This window comes from Tenrec ecaudatus, chromosome 1 (assembly GCF_050624435.1).
Source record: "Tenrec ecaudatus isolate mTenEca1 chromosome 1, mTenEca1.hap1, whole genome shotgun sequence".
In the NCBI taxonomy this organism is placed as follows: Eukaryota; Metazoa; Chordata; class Mammalia; order Afrosoricida; family Tenrecidae; genus Tenrec; species Tenrec ecaudatus.
The window spans coordinates 133,373,515-133,394,695 of record NC_134530.1 but is presented as its reverse complement, the minus strand read 5'-3'; the positions used below and the strand labels follow the sequence as shown (position 1 = coordinate 133,394,695).

Genomic DNA, 21,181 nt, shown 5'->3' with positions numbered 1-21,181 from the left:
AGTTGAAAGAGTCTATAGGTTTTGTTTAATATCACACTTGCTCTTTATATTGATTTTTGGAGGTCTGAATGTTGATTATTAGGAAGAAAAGTGTGGCAGTTTACTTCTGAAGATCAGCCAATGAAAATCCAATGGGTCACAAGGACGTGACTGGGCAGCATTTTGTTTCATATGCACGGAGTCACCATGAGTCGGGCTAAATGACAACAGCCATCAGTACCAACAGCAAGTGTTGCTGATTGAGTTGTAGAGTGGAGTAGAGGTGTTACTTTTGCCACTCACTCTTTCATTCATTAAAAACAAACCAGACCAGATCCAAGATTTGCTAATCAGGACTGTCTTGAATTCAAGGGATCTGGGGAGGAACAAGACTTAACTCTTGCTCCTTGAGAAACTCATTACCTGACAGGAGAGACGCATAAGTACTATGGTGTGCTAGGTTTGGAAGACTGGAGGTGTGAATGAGGGCTATGTTAGGGAATACCAAACCTAGACTGGAGAAGCTGATCTTAAACTAAGGATTAGAGAATGAGTAGGAATTTGTCAGGTGAATGAAAGTGTAGAGAAAAGTTTGATTAAAAGAAAAGAAGCTACTATAATGCTACATTTTGGAGGTAGAAATTTTTTTCTTTGATTCCATTACATTTATATCCATTCATGGAAGGATTATGAATTTATAATAAAAATAAAATGATGAGCGGGCTCATTATAGTATTAATAGTTCCAATGCTTATTATTTTCTTGAGTCTTTAATTTCTGATGATTCTGATTTGCTCACAGAGGCTCCTGTTAATTTGTTGTCAGTCTATCAGCAAGTCTTTGTTGAATACATGAAACCTTGCTCTAAGTGTGGCAGTATCCCCAGAATGTTAGGTCATGCAAGGATAAAATAGTTTCAAAATGATAATTTTGAACTGTTTTCTGAATAATAGTAATTCTTTTCCATTTTTTGCCAGGGTTCAGCTGTGAGCCATAGAAATCCATCCAAAAAAAGTAGTATAGAAGTCTACTGGAACGCTCCAAGCAGTGCCCCTAATCATACACAGTTTCTGTGAGTACAAAGTTTACTACTTCTTTTTTAAAAAGGGGGGGTTACAACTCTGTGACTAGTATAATCGAAACCACAGTGATCTGTATCATTTTGACACCTATTGCTTATTCACACAGAAGTGGGTGTAAACATAATGCAGCTTTATGGTACACAGGGTCACTGCTGTCGGAAGGTGACTCAGTGACAGCCAACAAACGACTCCAAGAGGTTACTTGGCTTGCGTGCTTATTTGTTTCCATCAGTTTATCTCTAACACCTAACAAAGGACCTGCCCTCTATTAGGTACCTAATAGACATTTGTTGAGTGAATCAAGAACTGCACTGCCATCATGCGAACAAGAGGCATCAGCAGTTTGAAACCACCAGGCACTCTGAGGGAGAAAGACGAGCCTGGTTTCCTACTCCTGTAAAGAGTTATAGTATTGGCAACCCACAGGGGCAATTCTCCCCTGCCCTACAGGGTCACGGTGGGTCTGAACTGATAGTACAGCAATGAGTGAGACTCCCTCTGAATACCCTATTGGCTGTCTTCATTGGCTGTCTTAGTGTGGAAGCTCTACTAAAAGCTGTCTCCCATGGGTGATGCTGCTGGTATTTGAAATACTGGTGGCAAAGCTTCGAGCATCACGGCAACGTGACAAGAGCTACTACAGGACAGCGACTGGCAGATGGGCGGTGGATATTAGTAAGAGACAATGAACAAAGCAATCCTTTAATGCAGATGCCTCCTTTTTATTGAAGTTTTATAATTTGTAGATTACTATATCTACAAAGTCAGACCCATCATGCATCTCAGAATTTTGAAACTCAGTGGAATCAAAAGAGCACTTAACCCTGAATCCAACTTCAAGGAGAAATGGAATGCTATAAAGTCACATGAGGATTCTGATTGCGTCCCTGCATTGCTGTCCAACACGTAGTAGCACATAGTAGCGCAGCCACGTACTTGGGGGCTGTCTGGAGTGTGACAAGGGCATGCGACCCCTGGTATTGCTGGGCTGACTTCATGTAGCTTCTGTGCTGGGTTGGATGGAGCTACCTGCCACACAAGCCCCTTTGAGCAATTTGAATTCCTCATTGTGAGAAGAGTAGTAGTGATGGATTCTTTGTGCTTTAACAATCCCCACTGCCATCGAGTGGGTTCCAGCAGATACATTAGCAGATTGAAATCTTTGCCGTTTCATCCCTTGGGGCTGTTGTTCATGGTGAGCCAAAGGAGCAGATTAGTAACAGATGATAATCGACATTAGAAAAAGGTGAAGGAGAGAGAGAGAGAGAAGATCAATAAAGATTCATCTAGTAATGAGGAGGAAGGGAGCAAGAGATTTGCCTCAGACCACAGTCCATATCACACTTATTCCTCGCTTACCAACACGGTTAGCTTCCAAAGGCCAGGACCAGCTAGTTATGTGAAAATGAGCATTATGTGATATGCTATCGTAGAACTGCCCCACATGGTTCCTAAGGCTGTGCTCTTTTAGGAAAGCAGCCTGCCACATCTTTCTCCTGTGCAGCCGCTGGTCAGTTTGAGCCATGGACCTTGCAGTTAGCAGCCGAGCCCTTAACTACTGTGGCACAGAGGTTCCTTAGTAGTAGTATTATGTACCGTTACATTGTGTGGCCCTGTTTCATTCCTTTTTCTCCCCTTTACAAGTTTTATTTAACGGTGATACATTACAATCAGATTTCTGTTGAACTTCACTGGTACTGTATTTCAGGGCAACGGTTGTTGAGAAGTACAAAGTCTACTGGGTGAAGATTCCTGGTCCTGTGATTTCACAACCAGACACACTTCCCTTTACAACACCTAAAGCTACAATAGCACCGTTGTCAACGTCACCACCAGTCTCCCAGCTAACCAATCCAGTAAGTAACATTTATATGGTTTCACCAAATGCAAGCTGAGATAACAGCTTCCTTGGAAATTGTGGTTGTCTGCTTGTGGGTAAAGTGCTTTAAAAAGCAACCTGAATTGTTCAAAGTCTGTGGTAGCAAGTTCTTGTATTCTCTCTAGGAGGTTTGGAGACCTTCTTTATTATTATGGGTTAGAAGAAAGGAAATGCAAGACCCTGCCTGGTTTCAAGATATGGGTATGACATTCACATGACATTTTCCATAGAAACGGTTATGCTTTTATTTGGAAATAAAAGCTTTTCAAAACACAACCAACCACCACACATGAAAATGGGTCTTAGGTTAAGTTCTCTAGAGAAGCACAATCAGTGATGCATATGTATGTATATAGAAAAAGATTTATATCAAGTGATGACACACAGTTGTAAAATTGGGTAAGTCCAGTCTGGTTCAAGTTCATGGGTTGATGGTAAGATTGAACCTTCTCCTGACACTTGTAGCTGTGAGGACTGATGAACCAGGAAGCAGGAAGACCACAGGTTAGTGGATGGAGAGTTGAATGAATCCAAGGCTGGCAGCCTGCTGATGGCTCCGGAGGTTGACAAGCAATATGGCCGGCGGTTGATGAACTAGATGTAGGATCCAACCCTAGCAGAAGTGACAAACTGTCTCATGGATTCTTCTTAAAAGAGGAGCATGCCACACATCTTATGTCTTTCTATGGCTTGATCGAGGGGGTTGTACTCCACCCCAACTGCTACTCACAGAGTATAGCATATTGGATCAGATCATGTGGGATTATTGCTGAACTACTGAAACCCCTACCCAACCCAAGTTGACACAAAACCTAACTGCCACAGATCTTGAGCTAACTTTAGACAAGGTTTGAAGAAGACTCTTGAGGTGGTTAGATCTTATTTTATTGTGACCAGGGAGAACTGGATGATTGTATATGCTGAACTGTAGAAAACATCTTGCAAGTGCATGATCTGGAATTTCATTTAGGCCTTCAATTAAAAAAATTACTGTGGGAGAAGCATCTCTTTCAAAAGCTAATGCGTAGTAGAAGCTGTAGGAGAAAGTGTTTAACTGAAGGTAATTCTGATAAATCAGAGTTTTTAATTAAAAGGTATAGTAAAAAATATCTTGAAGCAAGTTATTACTGTAGGAAGAAAGACCTTGGATCTGAATCTTGACTTGTTTCTTCTCTCTGCAACTTTGGATAAATTACTTATGTAAATTCTCAACACTTGTTTTTTCATGTATAAAATTACAAAAAATAATTTTTGGCTCTTACACAGTATGACTGTGAAAATGAAGCAAAATAAGGAACATAAGCTTTCTAACCGTGCCTGAACTTAATAGAGAATGTTGGCTGCTTTTCTTCTTGTGCTTTTCTGTTCCTCTGTCCGCAAACCCAAACATTCAATCCACTGCTGCGGAGCTGGTTTTAACTCATAGTCACCGAGACTGTCAACCGCCATTGGGGCACACAGCCTTATCTTTTATCAGGGGAGCAGCTGGTGGGATTGAACTACCCATCTTTCAGCTAACAGCCCAGCATCACTGAGAAGACTAAATTAGGCACCTGGGTCCTTGTTTAGTGTCTTACTTCATTTTCTTTTTTGTAGTCATTCTACTTGATTATATTAGTGTGAATGTTACATTATTGCTTAACCACACAATTAGAATACTTGTACTAGTTCTAAGACTAGTCTATATTAATGCTTGCTTATTTTACTTAAAAGCTGCTTTCGATGTACACATGTTCAAATAGAAACAGAATTTCCTAGTTGTAAACCGTTGGTAATATTTTTGTCTTTTCACATGTTCACTTAAAAAGCATTGGGTCTTAGAGTTTGTATCATGCCTCTGCTGCCAAGTTCATAGTCCCTAATTATAGGGGAGTCCATTCATGGTCATAGGATTGTAGCAATTTTAGAGCCAGGAAAGAAGGGAGCTCAAGAGAATAAATCTTTTGTCAAATACAGCAGAGGAAAGGGGACAGCTGGGATGAAGGCCCCACCCAACTACAGTTCTCTTTAAATTTTCATTAAATCTGATTACAGGAAGACTATTATTTGCTTTCAGTTGAAATATGCTGTCACAGTCTAGTCTATTTACCAGTTTGCATGTCAATGTGTATTATTTCAAAGAAATTTTAAAAAGTTATCAGAAACTGTGTTTCAAAACATAATTATTCTGAAATTCTTTATGTCTTACAGGGGACATTAATGCTCTTGCAGTTACAATCAAAGTAATTAAGATTAATTAAGGTTAAAAGCTTGCAGCCTAACTGCTACTTTGATCTTTTCTAATCTGGGTTGTCTTTTGTTCCTCTGTTTGAGTCCTTATTTTGGAAGCGCTGTTAAACCAGTACTTAAGGCAGGGCCCTTCCATCATTCACAATGAGTTACCTGCCTGATCATTAACATTTCCCCCATCATTTTTCTAGTTCAGTGCTTCCGACTGTGGGAACAAGAAGTTCTGTGTCAGGAGTCCTTTGAATTGTGACCCAGCGGAGGACCGTGGCTGCATCTTCTTGTCCTTCACGAAAGATGACCAGTCAGTGATGGTTGAAATGAGTGGTCCCAGTAAAGGCTACTTATCCTTTGCGCTTTCTCACGACCAATGGATGGTTTGTACCTCTTACTATTGTATAACTGGTAATGAGAGGAAGGTCCTTGGAATGAGTGCTTATTAGTGATGGATTAACTGTGTGTTCCAGAGGCAAATCATCATAGTTCAGGGGACACAGGAAGGGCAGGGCAGGAGAAACCTAGGACAGACACGGAGTTACATGATTTTGAGTGCGTATGGTTTGAACAGCTAAGCAATTATCCACATTTAAGAATTTCCCCAAGGATATTTAGGAAAGTAATTTTATTTCCAATGTATTTTCTTATCCATCCATCCATCCATCCACCCACCCATCCATCCATCCATCCATCCATCCATCCATCCATCCATCCATCCATCCATCCATCCATGCTTCCCTCCATGCTTCCATCCATGCTTCCATTCATCCATCCATCCATGCTTCCATCTATCTATCCATCCATCCAGATTCATGTATGTGTAGATATGTACAGATATATTCATAGCAATCCCCCCCCCAACCGACCCCTAATCCCACTGCTGTTGAGTCAATTCCAACTCATGGTGCCCCCGTGGGTTCCAGAATAGAATTATAGAATTGTTCCACTCAGTTTTCTTGACTGACTTCATGGAAACAGATTGCCAGGCACCACTGAGGTGGCACTGCTGGGTGGGTTCAAATGTCCAACCTTGAGATAGTTGAGTGGAAACTATTTGTACCACCCGAGACCTACACACACACACACACACCCCAGCATGCACACACCCCATGCACACCTACTTCTCACTTAATGGACTATCACATTAGCAATATTTTGCGTTTGTAATAATTGTACAAAAAGAGAAAAATCTACCCTCCTATTTTACAAAGTAACCCTGGTTGCCTCTCCATGTCCAGCATGTAGCCGGAAGAGCCACCTGTGTGCCAGGCTCTCGGCTTCTTTTTAGTGCTTCAGAAGGCCACTTGCTGGCCTCGTCCTCACCGCCAGAGCGCCTGCTGTACGTCAGGCAACTGTGGAGGATTTTGGGGGGCTCCTTCTGAGAAGGGCCCTTAAATGGCCAGAGGGGTCCAAGAGTAGGTGGGAGTTGGGAGGTGGCCGTTTCTGCTCCTCTCCACTCAGGTGCCCTGGAGCGATCCAGTCCAGAGGAGGGAAGGTTCTCAAGGGTAAGTCTGGGCCAGGGGAAGGTTGTCAAGGCTAACTCTGGGCCTGGGGCGGTAACCCAGCCTGCTCCACTCAGCTGTTTTTCCTGAGCAGCAGTTAGTCCTGGGCTCTTAGTCACGGATTCTTAGTCCTCTGAAAACCAGCAGCCGGTCACTTTTTCCTGCGGGGGTTTCCAGAAGCAGGCAGCTGGGGCTGCAGGGGACGTGGGGTGGGCATAGACATGGGAAGTAACTCCCACCCACCAGCTGGCCCCTGTCGCTACCTATTACCTGAGCCCCAGAACTGCTCCAGTCCAGCTGCTGGGCCCCAGGTTGGTTCGGGCACCAATACTCTTAGCAGGACTTTGGGATCCAGAGCATGGTAGTATGGGGAACTGCAGCAGTCCTGGCGGGGCAGGCTCTAGGGCTGCTCCTGGTCCCTCCTCCTCGTCCTCATTTCACATAATGACCTGGTCCTTGGAATCTAACTATGTTGTGAATTGAGGAGCTATATAAAAGGGAGCTTTACAAGTTTTGGGGAAAATTCCCTTATTTTTTCATTGCACTTGTTCATGAATTTTTATATAGTCTTTATCCTTGTCTTCAAGTGGGAAATATAATAATACCAATATAAAAACAAGTTAACATAATAATGTAATATACAAATATATATACGGTCTTATGTTATTTGTAATGCTTTTCAACTACTGCTCGCTCAAGTGGCCAGCCACCAATGTCGATATTGTTGCTCCTGTTGCTCGCATTTTTGGTAGTCAGCTATACATTTCTCAAACCTCGTATGTTCAGATAGAAATATCTCACTCACCAGGGGCTCCTTTGCCGATTTCCCAGAAGCTGTCTGCTTGCAGCTCTCCCGGTTGAGGCTGAACGGACCAAAGGACTCCGTAGGTGGCAGTCTTGTGCTTCCGTGTGGAAGAGCAGCCGCCTGCTTAAATACCTGGGTTTTCCAGGGTGCCGGAGGAAGAGTGCCGTGGCTAGGATAAGTGCAAGTTCTGTTTCAGCAGAGTGGGCAGTGTGTGACAGGGAGGACCACACGTGGATAAGATCATTCCTTTATATATTTACAGAGGGCAACTAGTCATTTCTTGTGAGTTTTCCTCCTACCAGAATTTGAATGTACAACCGCATTGGTGCTGTGAATTGCTGTTCACTTGTTTCCGACTCATGGCGACCTTGCAGGTAGACCAGCTCTGCTCCATGGGGGTTTCAGGACTGTGACCTTTTGGATGCAGATTATCATCGTATCTTCCCAGGTGCCTCTGAGTGGGTCTGAACCTGCAACCTTTCAACTAGTAGCCAGGCACTCCACTGGGGCTTCATATTTTAAAAAATGAAATGGAACCTTTCTCAGATGGCGGTGATAGATGTTTTCCTTTAAAATGCGCACTGATTTTATGAGTTCTGGCATACTGCTTTCTAGCATTGCAGGAAGTTTGCTGTGACTTTTCTTTATAGGCATGATATTTCAATATATGTCCATGTTTCACATATTTTACTATTGTTGCAGAACACACTTACGGCCCTATCAGACTTCAAAAAGTTTGTGGAAAAATGGAATTAAAATATGATGACATTTGCCAGTGAACTTTTTGAAGCCCCTTTGTATTTTATTGAACAAAGCTTATGCCTTAAATACTTAAGATATGAGATTTCTTATATGCTTTTAAATATAGTGAGATGCAGTCAATTACTATGGTCCTTCTAGCCACAATTCCGTAAAAGGTGCATTATACATTTGGACCCAAGGCCTGTGGCTATGTATTTTGGAGGGAGCTTTCTGTTTCAGGATTAAGGGGGCATGTATCTTTAGACTCTACCGGGGGCAAGACACCCACCATCCTTTGTTTCCTTGGGATTTTAGTCTGCTGACAGACCAAAACTACACTCCACATCAGAGCCATTTCCGAAGCAGGAACACAGAGAGAAATCCCAGGACCATCAGTTGAGATGTCTGGCTGCAGAGGGAAAGGCCGAGACCTGAGCCATCAGAGACTGCGGCCCAGAGACTCTGGGGCAGAGTAAAGAAGCCAGGCTGAGAGCACGGCAGGGAAACCAAGAGACAGAATAGAGGAACAATGTTGGGATTAACGGAACTGTGTGGCCAAGCATCAGGCAGTCTTCCTGTTCCAGGAGGAGGAGGCCAAAGGACCTCGAGGTTGAGAGGCTGAGGATTAGAGAGAGACGTGTTTGCTGGTTGAGGAGAGGTGAACCCATGACTGCATCCTTAACTGCTGACTGAACCTGACGTTTGATAACTTGTGAAGTCCCTTCATAAATCCCCTGCAGCACGAGAATTGTCCAAGTTCCGTGTGGCCATTGCAAGCAATTATCAAACCCAACGTACCTTTATGAAAGGCATGGGAGGAATGGTTGGCATTAGAATAGGTCAACAAGGATAGAGCGTGGAGGCATCTCTGATCCCTACCTCACGGTAAAAGGGAAGCCAGAGGGAGTCAGGTATGGCCCTACTATGTGCTCGTTGCTGTACTAAGATAGAAGTAATTAAGGGTCTTTGCATATGAAAATTGTTTTTATGAGAAATGCTATATTTGCTCAATTGATGTTACAGTTACTCAGAGCATTTCCCCCACCCCTCTCCTCCAGTTGCTTTCAGACGTGCAGCATGCTCTCTGGGGGCTCTCGGTGCGTTGGCACATGTTCTGTACGGTGGAGAACCAGGCTGGGTCTTGGCTAAGACATGTGACTGTAAAGCAGGAAGGAAGGGGATTGTAGTGCTTGTTGGATGAATGTTTCAAATCGACTGAAGAAAATTGGGAAGATGAGTCTAACCAAGTTTCAACAATGGTGTCTTTTTTGGTAATGTGTGTACATTATTTCATCTCTGAGGTATTCTTTTAGATTTGTGATCTAGTCACATAAAATGAAACAGTTTTAAAAATAGCCTTTATCCTTTAGAGCCAAACTTTATGCAATTGTATTTTACCAGATTTCTTTTCGCTGGTCACATAAAATCTGTAAGCAAGTGGTAAAAACACTGGTATCGCATTGAATGCAGTGATGAAAAATCCACAGGTAGACCAGTTATTTCTATTCTAAGATAGGGATAGATGACACAAAAGCATTTGTCCCTAATTCAAGAATATATTTTTCTTACTTAAAAACCCTATCTCTTTATAGTACGGTACTCATCAAAAGTGTTTATAAAAGAGATTTAATTATGCAGGTGCTGTTGATTTACAGAGCAATCCTATTTAACGATTAAAATAATCTGTACACCTGTTTGCTTACATTGAAGGAAATGAATCATCCTCAAAACATATTTTTTAAATGGTTGTTTCTATTTTTGGCTGTTATTTTGCATCTTAAGGGTATTTTTATGACCTGCAATTTCTTGATTTAAATACTGAAGTTATCTGATGTTTTGAATACTAATCAGGTAACCTAAATTATGCCTTTACCAATTTACTTTGTAAATTGATGACAGCAAAGAATTCATCACTAAAATTTATTGAAAAGTATAATTTTCCATATTTTTTATAACAATGCTTGTCAATATCTAAAATTTACTTGAATTTAAAATTATCCAGCTTAGATATCAAATGATATAAAGCACATGAAATATAGAAGTGATCATATTAGTTTTCACCATCCTTCCCTAACCAGCCTTATAATTTTTTCTATACATAATCCTTCAGTGCCTAAATTGTAGGATACTACTATTCCCGACTCCTTTTTGTTTGTTTGTTTTATTTTATTATTTTTTGAGAGGCTATGGTGAAACCATTTTATTTTTTAACAGTTTTATTGACCTATAACATACATACTATATAACTCAGTGGCTTTTATCTATTAAAAAGAGATGTACAGTCATCTCCACAATACGTTTAGAAAACTTTCTTCTTTCTTGTGCTCATTATTAATAATTCCCCATTTCCACCCCCTCCCCCACCAACCTCCGCTGCCATAACCCTGGGAAACTATTAAGCTAGTGACTCTCTGTAGATGAACCTATCCTGGTTTTCATATAAAGAAAATCATACCAAAAACAACCCCCCCCAAAAACCCAACAACAAAAACCCCAATTCCCCAAATACACAAAACAGAAAGTGATAAAAAGCAGAACAAGTTGAAAATGCATCCAAAGGGAAAACAAATGATAAGGTGTTAAGATTTTAACCTCATATCTGCATTAACCCACTTTCCAGTGCACTCTGAGGGCAAGGCTGGTCACCTGTCTGGTCGCTGGTCCTGACTGCTTTTGGAGCCTAGATAACACAAACCTACAGCACTGAACCTATTACCTTCTATCCTAATGTGCTGTGTTCTCCTTGGTGAAAAGAGAGCAGCCGCTGTCACTGATGGCTTGTGTCCTGTCAGGTACTGTTGCAGGCAATTTATAGAACCTCGCACCGATTGCTGCCTCCATCTTTTCCTGTTTGGCCTCCAATGTGGTGACTTGGATTATTCCCTTTTATTTCCTCTCAGATGTTTCTCCCCAAGACCATAAGACCCACTGCCTTTAAGTTGATTTCAATTAGTAGGGGCCCTTCAGGACACAGGGGAACTCCATAGGACTTCCTGGCTTGTCATCTTTATCGCTGCCTCACTTTCCTCCTCCCTCAGTGACTAGCTGGGGGTGGGGGTGGGGAGCTGAGGGGGTGGGCGGACCACTGACCCTTTGGTGACCCGTCCAAAGTTTAACCCCCAGTACCTCCAGGACTCCCTTTGGCCTCCCGTTCACCGTCAAATTTTTGTTTAGAAAAGCTTCAAATTTAACATAAAAGTTGATAGAATTTTACAACAAACACTGGCAAGATTTTTCCAGGTATCTTTCTCTGAGTATTTATAGATACAGAAAAATTGACTTATGTTGTACGTATATACACATATTTCCCCCCTGAACTATTTGGAAGTAGGTTGAAGATACCACATTTAACCCCTAATGTTTTTTATCATGGGTCTTAAGAACAAAGACATTCTCTTAACTTGACTGTGATATTTTTATTTTAGTGAAAAAAATTTTTTAAGTGATAAATACTCTGGTTTCTCAAATTGTTCTAATAAAGTTCCTTGGATCAGACCTCATGATCTGATCAATCTCCTGGCATGTAGTTGTCATGTCTCTTTGGTCTCCTTTATTCTAGGCATTGACTGTAATATATACATATATGTGTATATATACTCACACAGATGTATGTATTATTTAAAGCCAGTTGTTTTGTAGTAGGCGCCATAATTTAGACACCAGATTCAAGTTAAGGTATTTTGTCACTGGTATTCCGGGAGGGATGTGGTTCCCATCTCAGTGTATCGTATCAGACGGTGCACAGCATCATGTTCTTCCTTTATGGCCGATGCTGGACATGGTCACAGGTGTCAGATTTCTCCATTGTGAAACATGCCTTTCTTCTGTCATCATCAAATCATCAGTCTGAGTAAACGGTTGGAGGTGTTTGATTAGCAGTTTAAACCTTTGAATACAAAGTTAGTGATCTGAAAAGTAAATCCCTACCTAATTAACAATAAAACAATTGTCAAAAAAAAGTAATCATGCTATGGAGTGATATTTGTCTGTGAATGTCTTATTTCCAGTAATCTTTCATCAAATGCTTCTAGCATCAAATACTGTTGATATTCCTTACCTGAATCTATTGTCATTCTGTAGTTGTCAAAGGATGGTTTTCTAATGTCAAAGGATGGTTGTTAAAGGAGCCCTAGGGGTGTACTGGGTTGTACATTGGGCTGCTAAACAAGGTCAGCAGCATGAAACCACCAGACACTTGCAGGAGAAAGACGAGGTTTTGTAATCCTGGAAAGAGTTACAGTGGTAGAAACCCACAGGGGCAGTTCTGTGCTGTCTTAGTGAATCACTATGAGTCGGAAAGCACTTGACGGCAGGGAGATGGTTGTGCAGTTGGCTGTCCTTCCCTTTCCTTTTGGAGGCACGCAGTCCACCACCATCGTTGATGTTTTGTAGTGCTCGGATTGACTCAGATGTAGCCAGTGGAGCCCCGATCACGCGGGATCCTGTGCCCTGGGAATGTGTCTCCCATTCGTTTTGAGCATGTCTTCATTTTCTGGTGTAACAAGATGTTCCCTACTCAATGTATATGTTTCTGCATTTCACTATTTCTTAAAAGGGCCTTATGGTTTTTAGAAATCACAATTTGGATGCTAACATGCTCGTTTCTACTGGTCTCCCAGGTACTGTTGAATTGTGTTATTCCTAATAGTTATGTTGTTTTTTTTTTTAAGTGGTCAGAAAACCAAACCCAGGGCCATTGAGTTGATTCTAACTCATAGCAAACCTATGAGACAGAGTAGAACTGGCTCCTTAAGATTTCCAGCGTGAGGGAGGGGGGAGCGGGGAGGAAGGGGTAAAAAAAAAAAAAGAGGACCTGATGCAGAGGGCTTAAGTGGAGAGCAAATGCTTTGAGAGTGATTAGGGCAAAAAATGTACGGATGTGCTTTATACAATTGATGTATGTATATGTGTGGATTGTGATAAGAGTTCTATGAGCCCCTAAAAAATGTAAAAAAAGAAAAGAAAAAAAAAGATTTCCAGCGCTGTAAATCTCTATGAGAACAGAGAACCTCACCTTCCTTCTCAGGAGCAACTGGTAGGCTTAAAACACCAACTTTTCTGTAACAAGCCCAGTCACCAGGGTCCCTTTTAGAGTGGGAACCAAAACATGAAACTCACTGCCAATGAGTTGATCCTGATTCATAGTGACTCTGTAGGACAGGGTAGAACTGCCTCTGTGATTTTCTGAGACTACCTCTTTAAGGGAGTAGAGATTTTCATCTGTATCCTGAAGAGTGGCTGGTGATTTCAAACTGCTGACCTTGTGGTTAGCAGCCCAACACAGAACCATTTGTCTTCCAGATCTATCGTAGCAGTGAAGACTACATTACTCAATAACGAACCCCTGGTGCCAGGGGAAATACAGGCTCAGACTCCTGTGAACCTGTGCTTTCATACTCATAGGCCACGAGACAGTAGTTCAACACTAATTAGACCAGGAACATGGCCCTAACCACTGAAACGGATTCCCTCTGCTGGGAATGTGTGTTTTGGGTAATTTGACTTTTTGTCTCTTTGTACATGTCTGTAGATTGATTTGGGGACTACAAATAAATTTTAGAGTGCAGATAAATTCACAAATAGAATCCACAAATAATGATTCTATCTGTGATATACTTCTTGGATCTCTTACTTTTTTCTTTCCTGTATTGTCTCCTTCTTCGTATGCTACGGCAATCCCCTCGATAGTCCTCCAGCCCCATGATGAGTTCCTCCGCCATCTCATCCATCTCACAGTCCTTTCTTATGCTAGTAAAGAATTCGTCATAGTCCTAGCTTCAAAAACCTTATGTGAAACTTTAGTAGCTGTAGAAAAAGGCCCATTCCCGTAACAAAGTCTTTGGAAAACGGTGGGAATTTCCAGCCTTAGATCTTTTTCCATATCCGTGTGTGTTTTAGGTACAAAGCTACCTGTGGCCTAAACTTTTCCTCTCTTTTCCATTTGTATACTGTTGGTACTGGTAGTTCCTCAGCTTGGAAAAACTGTTTATCTTCATCTCAGCACTACCCTCCACTCATACTAATTTTTATTTCTTGATTTCCGAAGGGCCCTGGTGGCACTGTCTGATCAGCATTGGCCTGCTAGCTGCAAGGTCATGCATTCAAAGATAACAGCCACTCTGGGGGAGAAAGCGAGGCTGTCATTGTCAGCTTCACAAACCCCATTGTCTTGATGGCAATTGATTTTTTTTTAAAGAAATCATTAAGAAGCCCTGGTGGCACAGTGGTTAAAGTAGTTGTCTGCTAACCAAAAGGTCAGTGATTCAAGCTCACAGAGTCACTCAAGAGACCCCAGTGTGTGGTAATCTACTTCCCCGAAGACGTCCTCAAACCACGGCCCACGGGCCACATGTGGCCCTCCAAGGACATTTATCTGGCCCGCCAGGTGTTTTTGCTCCATTTGTTTTTTTTACTTCAAAATAAGATATGTGCAGTGTGTATAGGAATTTGTTCATAGTTTTTTCTTAAAGTGTAGTCCGGTCCTCCAACGGGCCTGAGGGACAGTGAACTGGCTCCCTGTTTAAAAAGTTTGAGGACCCCTGATAGAGTCTTTGAAACCTCATGGGGTTGCTAAGAGTTGGCACTGTCTCAATGGCAGCAGGCTTTGGGTGTGTTTTGAATTGATCATTTTCTTTTTTTTAAATCATGTTTTCCAACCCTCTGGCCCTAGATAATTTGTATTTCTATAGCATTTTGCCTAAATCTCTGTTTGATCATATTTCATAGATAGTACTCTTAAAACCACTTATCTCCTCTATTTAACAACCATGTCTCGGCCATTTCTCCCACACTACCCAGTTCCGTGTTTTCTCAGAGTGCATTCTAAATACTTGGGTTATGAGGCAGACTGGGGAAAGACCTTCTGTCAAACTCAGACAATTCTGGATACTTGTGTTGCATAGTCCATGTTCAAAACTTGGAGTTTCGAGAACTGCATAAAGCCTGAGGTGCAATAACTCTCCCTTACTCTTCATTTCAGTACATTGAGAACTAAGAGTTCTTGTTCTCCATCTCCTTCATCTTCTTCAATATCTGGGAGATCTGCCTATAAATGAACATGATTTTTATTTATTGATTTGCCTCAAAAGCAACCATTTTCTTACATTAACACTTTTAAATAACAAAAGAATTTCTATTTGACACTGATTATACACATTCTAGGAAACCTATATTGCTTATTTAAATCAGGGATAAGCAAACTTTTTTTAATAAAGACTCAGATAGCAACTATTTTAGAACTTCTATCTTGTTTCTGCCACAGCCATCTGTTAATGTCACAGTGACTCACCTCTGTTGCAGTTTGAAAAGAGTCACTGGCAATATGTAAGTCAATGGATGGGGTTGTGTTTAGATAAAATGTTAGTTATGGACATTCAAATATTATAACTTGTCTTAGAATTATTCTTATTTAACAATTTTAATAATCATTTAAATATGTTAAAATTATTTCTAGCTCCTGGATTTTATAAAACCAAGCAGCAGCCTGTTTTTTGTTTTTGATTTTTGGTTTAATGATGGTAAATCTATTTCTTACCTTGAGTTGGGGTCTTCTGACTTGAATATAAGATGTGTAGTGGTACATAATTGCTTTGCTAATATTAGATAGAGCCTTGAGGATTCCCGAAAGTGGAATGGTCTTATATAATTTTGATTTGGAAAGTATAGAAATATGTTAGAATTCCCTATTTGTATTTACAGTAAAATTTACTACAATTGGATAGTTTGGGATCTTATTCAAAGGGTTTCTTGATTAGAGTTCCTAAAAGATCTTTTTGCATAATTATTGTAGAGTCCATGTAGAACAATTTAGGATTAGTGAATGAACAATAACTTAAAATCTAGAGTATGCAGTTGTATCACCATCTCTGATAATTACTTTTAAATAATGTGATCCAATTTTTAGAGTGAAGAAATATTAGAGCTTGAGTCAGAAACGATTCAATGGTAGTGATTTTAATTTTTTTAGTAGATGGGAATTAGACTACTACCACCACCATCAAAATGCCTCTTTGAGTTTCTACATTTTAGCCTCAATTTTGTAGTTTTAAATCTCTTCAGTGTTTGTGATTTGTAGTAGTATTTGATTGTAGTGTCTTCCATTATACAAGTTACCAAAAAATCCAATATGATTTAATGTATTCACAGTCATTAAAGTAATGACAGCATTAATCCAAATCCAACCCACTGGTGTCAAATTAGTCCTGACGCATGATGACCCGATAGGGGTAGTAGTGCTGCTTCATTGGGTTTACTGTAAACTTTTATGGGACCAGCAAGCCTCCTCTTTCTCTCACAGACCCGCTGGTAGATTCAAACTGCTGGCCTTAGAATTAATACCCTAATGTGCAACCCACTATGCCACCAGTGCTCCTTAAAGCACTGATAGTGGTGCTGAATTGATGATGGGTTTATGGACATGAAATCATAACACTCTTTCCATTAAAATAAAACTTTTTTGATTAGTAAATTACACAGCTAGTTATTTAGAAATCGTAATGTCCTATAAGATTAAGCCAGTAAGTGATTTTTAAAAAGCATCACATCATATCTTTTATTAGTCTCTTCGTTTTAAAAAGACCATGAAAATGTTGAAATTCCTTTACAAATCTCTCGCAGGGTGAAGATGATGCCTACCTGTGTGTTCATGACGCTCAGACCGTGCACATACGGGCTGCTCATTTGACCGGACGAAGTGGTCCCGCGGTGAACTCTGGGGCAGGGGTGAGCCCCGTGGAAGTGTCCTTTGGCTGCTATTCCTTGTGTCTTTGTGCTTGTCCTGCAAGTTGGTCTCAACACTGCACTGTACAACAGAGCCCGAGTACTCACCTGCGCTTGCCGCCTCTCTCTTAGTGATTTATGAAAGACTTCTCGCATAAATAGTGTGGGGGAAACACTTCTTTGCTTCAGAAAGGAGAAGATACGGTTCCTTTGTAGGAAACGACAAAATCTTGCTCATATTGTTTAAATTCTTTTGGTTAACATCTTATAAAAGAGTATTATTTGCTGGCCTAGTTATCCAGTGCGGCTGCATCAGGAATAGCACAAGTTGGGGACTCTAACCAGCGAGTTTATTTTCTCACAATTTAGGAGGCTGGAAGTCCGAATTCAGGTCGCTGACTCTAGAAGAAAGCTTTCCCTCTCTGTTGACTCTGAAGGCGGCTCCTCGTTTCTTCTGCGCTGCCGAGCCCCGATAGGCCTCGCATGGTTCGGCTTGGCTCTTCCCCTGTCTCTGTTTCCCAGCCTGCTTGCTCATCTCTTTTTCTGTCTCAAAAGAGATGGACTCAGACTGTACCCTGCTAATCCTACCTCCTTAACGACACAGGCAATCCTTGTACTAGAACCGCAGGCACAGAGTTTAGGATTTGCAGCTCATCTTCCTGGGCCCACAGTCAGGCCGTGGCATTGGCTAAGGCGGTGCAGGAGACAGCCTCTCCAGGCGTCCGGCGCACGTGTAGAGAAGAGGCTGCGCAAGTGACACAGCGGATGGCTTGACTTCGGGGAAGGAAGGGCACGCGGGGCAGACATTCGTTTCTGTGCCCACAGGCAGTCATCTGGCGTGCCCTGGTTGGCACCTGTGCCCAAAGCGTAGCCTCTTTCTGGTAGGGAAGTGTCGTTCCCTTGGCAGCTGACCAGCAAACGAGCTCTGGCGGAGCAGGAGCTGTTCCTTAAGGACACGTTCTCCAAGTAGCGCTCCCGTGGCTGGCACACACCGCGCGTGTCTCCACAAAAGGACAGGTAAACGGGGGACCCCTGTTGTCATTCTCTTCAGAGGGACGAGGAAGTGAGTGCACAATAGAAATGAAGATAAACGCGCACACACACCTACACAAAGGAAGTGGAAGCGGTCAGGGTTCTGTGCATCCTTTCGGTACATCTTTGGCAGGCGCTGAGAAGGCTCGTGGTGTGTGTTCGCAGGGTCCGCTTGAGGACGTGGCTTGGAGGTTGGCCGACGGTGCCATGCAGTGTTCTTTCCGGAGAAACATTAGCCTTCTTGGTTTTAAGGATAGATTTGATCTCAACAGAAGCTACTACATATTTATAGCAGATGGTGCAGCGGATGATGGTAAGTACATTAATTAAAAACCAGCTTTTCAAATTTTTAGTCTCTCCTCTTCCCTCTTTTATTTCTTCTTTTGGAGGGACCTACGCTTTATTTTTAGCTACATACTTATGGAGAAAGTTATCAAGAACTTTTCCCATTTCGTTTGAAAATTTGACTTTTGGGAACTAGATGAAGGCATAGCGTTAATTATGATACGGTGCAACATTGCGGATATTAACTATGGCCTCTGATGGGAAGTCTGCACTTGGACTAGAAGACACGATCAGTGCCTGATAAGAAGCCTTATCTTTGAGCTCCCCCGAAGGCAATAACTTTGGGCATGTCCTTTGTAGGGACCCTAAGAAATGGTGCCTTTTGGGGTTACCGTAAGAGACGGTGTTTCTGTAGGACAACATGCTTGATAGGAGTCTCATTTCCTTGGATCTGAGAGGTGAGGACGGATCCAAAGCATAGTTCTTGAACATCTGGGTGAACTGCTACAAGGTCTCTCCAAGACAAGACCTCTTCTTGAAGAAGAATGCCTTGCTCTGTCTAAGTGCTGCTGATGGAGCCCTGGAATGCCCTCCTTTGTTCTGCTGGCATGCTGTGTCTCCCATCCCTTATTCTTCTGCATCAATCTGATCTCAGGTGCTACCCATGATAGTATTATGAATCTAAAATTTTAGTATATCCTCAGGAAGACTACCCTCGTGGCGGTTACAAACATATACCATTTTAAGGTTTTGGTCAATCATGTTTTGTATAACTGTCGGACATACCAGTGTAGTATTTAATGACTCATTTCTGAGACAACACTGCCCCCAAACTTTGAGGTATAGTCTAATTTGATACTGGTGAGGGATTGAGAAGGTCCTGGGATGGGGTAAGGGAAAAAGAGGAATAGCAAGTGTGCTACAGGCAAGTTTATGAAAAGCCTGGGCTATTTTATTATCACGTGATTCAGAATTTATGCTGTTGATGGAGTGGAGGCTCAAAAGTTTTTTTTGACAGTTTAAAATATCTATGAGTCAGCATCAATGGCAGTGAGTTTGGTTTTGGTTTTATTCTGAATTATGGGGAAATTCAGGAGCATTTGTAGCTCATTGTATTCTCAATTTGCCTCAGCAATAGAAAATACAGCTGGGAAATAAATTTCTTGGTGGTGGTGGTGGGGGTGTGATGAAAATGAACTGGTGCTTTCTGGATGGCAGTCACTGAGTAAGCACTTAGGTAGATCTGTCGTGATTACCTCCATGAAAACGGAATTGCTTTTGCTAGTTGATTCCAACTCACAGAGACTCAATGTCTGTAAAGGGCACTGAGAACAGCTCCACGCATTGTCAAGGCTGGGACCTTTTGGAAGCAAGTGGTCAGGACTTTCTTCTGAGGCACCTTTGGATAAATTTGAACCCATGGAATCCCAAACCAAATATACTATCATTCCTATTTTATCTATTAGGAAACTGAGGTGTAGAGACGATGTGCTCAGCACATAAATGGTTTTTGCTTTGGAATGGGAATCTAAACTGACCTCAGAACCTGAGTATTGCTCAATACTATCAAATGTGAGAAATCGAGGAAATTAAGTACACATGCATATGTATACACACATATATTTGTATGTATGTATATGTAATGTTGTCATTTCAGCATACTTTACATGTATAAGGGGGTTTCATAAAGTTTGTGGGAAAATGGAAATAAAAGATGGGGAATTTTTTCATGAACTCTTTGCAGCCCCTCTTATAATTCTGTGTCATTAATTATATTTATCATATTGTGCAACTATCACCCTTAACAGTAGCTCATTCACCCTGAGAAAATTAATTTCTAATGAGAAGACCACAGATTTGAGTTTTAAGATATCTCTGAAGTGTAGGGCATTTCATTATTATTACTGTAGTTATCACTTATTACCACACTACATCTATTTAGTTTATTCGGTAGAGACTTTACAATCGGTGTTATGTGGCCCATTTTAGGGATGAGGAAACTGGAACCCAGAATGGCTAAATAACTTGCGTAGCATGAAATAATAAGCAGGGTCGGCATTTAAACACGGGTCTGTCCCAATGACAGAAGCCTTGCTCTGTCCATCCTATCAAACTGCGTCCCCCAATGCCCAGCATACGACAGTGCTCTCTAAATGATTGTTGACTCTAATGGGTTTCTTACACTGCTGGGGGATTTGTAAACCACTTTATACTTCTAGAGCAATTGCATTTAAACGGATGAATTCTGTATGTGATAAATTCTGTATGTGGGGGCATAGCAATGCCCAAAGTTTATACATAGGTCAGCCTTTCAGCAATCAAACATATTTTCTGAGAGAAAAAATGTTCCTAAATGATTGTTTTAAAACTCCCTCAGAAAAATCTTACTAGTGGGTTGTAAACTGAACACCAAACTCAGAGTCAGAGTCGTTTCGATTCCAGCTCATAGCGAGCTCTTATAGGACAGGGCAGACCTGCCCTCTGAGCCTATAACTTTTTATAGGAGTAGGTAGAAAGCCTCATCTTCTCTTCTCTAAAGCAGCTGGTGGTTTTAAACTGCTGACCTTACGATTAGCAGCCCAGTGGGCAATCCCCTATGTCACCAGGGTTCCTAGCTAAAGGCGTCCTATTGGCATAGTAGCTACATTCTCAGTTGCTAACAATTAAGGGTTGGTGGTTCAAACCCACCTGTGACTCTGCAGTAGGAGAGGACCCGGCGACCTTCTCTTGTAAGAGCGAATGGGACCCTGTGAAGTAGTGCTAATCTGTGTAAGAGAAGGGCATCAGTTTGACGGCACACAACAAATGTGACGAAAGAGCCTTTTCTCATTCCCTCTACTATGCCCCCTGGTGGTGGTTTTGTGCTGGTGATATGGCAGGTTGAATAGCCTTTTCTCAAAGGGTTGTTCACAGACAATTTGCTCAGGATCACCTG

General features: G+C 41.6%; 1 protein-coding gene across 1 annotated transcript in view; it reads left to right on the top strand.

The window, feature by feature from the left end:
* The window catches only part of FRRS1 (ferric chelate reductase 1), a 46,742-nt gene that overhangs the window by 7,307 nt on the left and 18,254 nt on the right, over positions 1-21,181 (top strand). Inside the window, exons 3-7 of the mRNA XM_075540270.1 lie at positions 957-1,051; positions 2,770-2,917; positions 5,361-5,543; positions 16,828-16,926; positions 18,127-18,274. Of these exons, the coding sequence (XP_075396385.1) occupies positions 957-1,051; positions 2,770-2,917; positions 5,361-5,543; positions 16,828-16,926; positions 18,127-18,274 (673 nt within the window). The remainder of the gene's footprint in view (positions 1-956; positions 1,052-2,769; positions 2,918-5,360; positions 5,544-16,827; positions 16,927-18,126; positions 18,275-21,181) is intronic.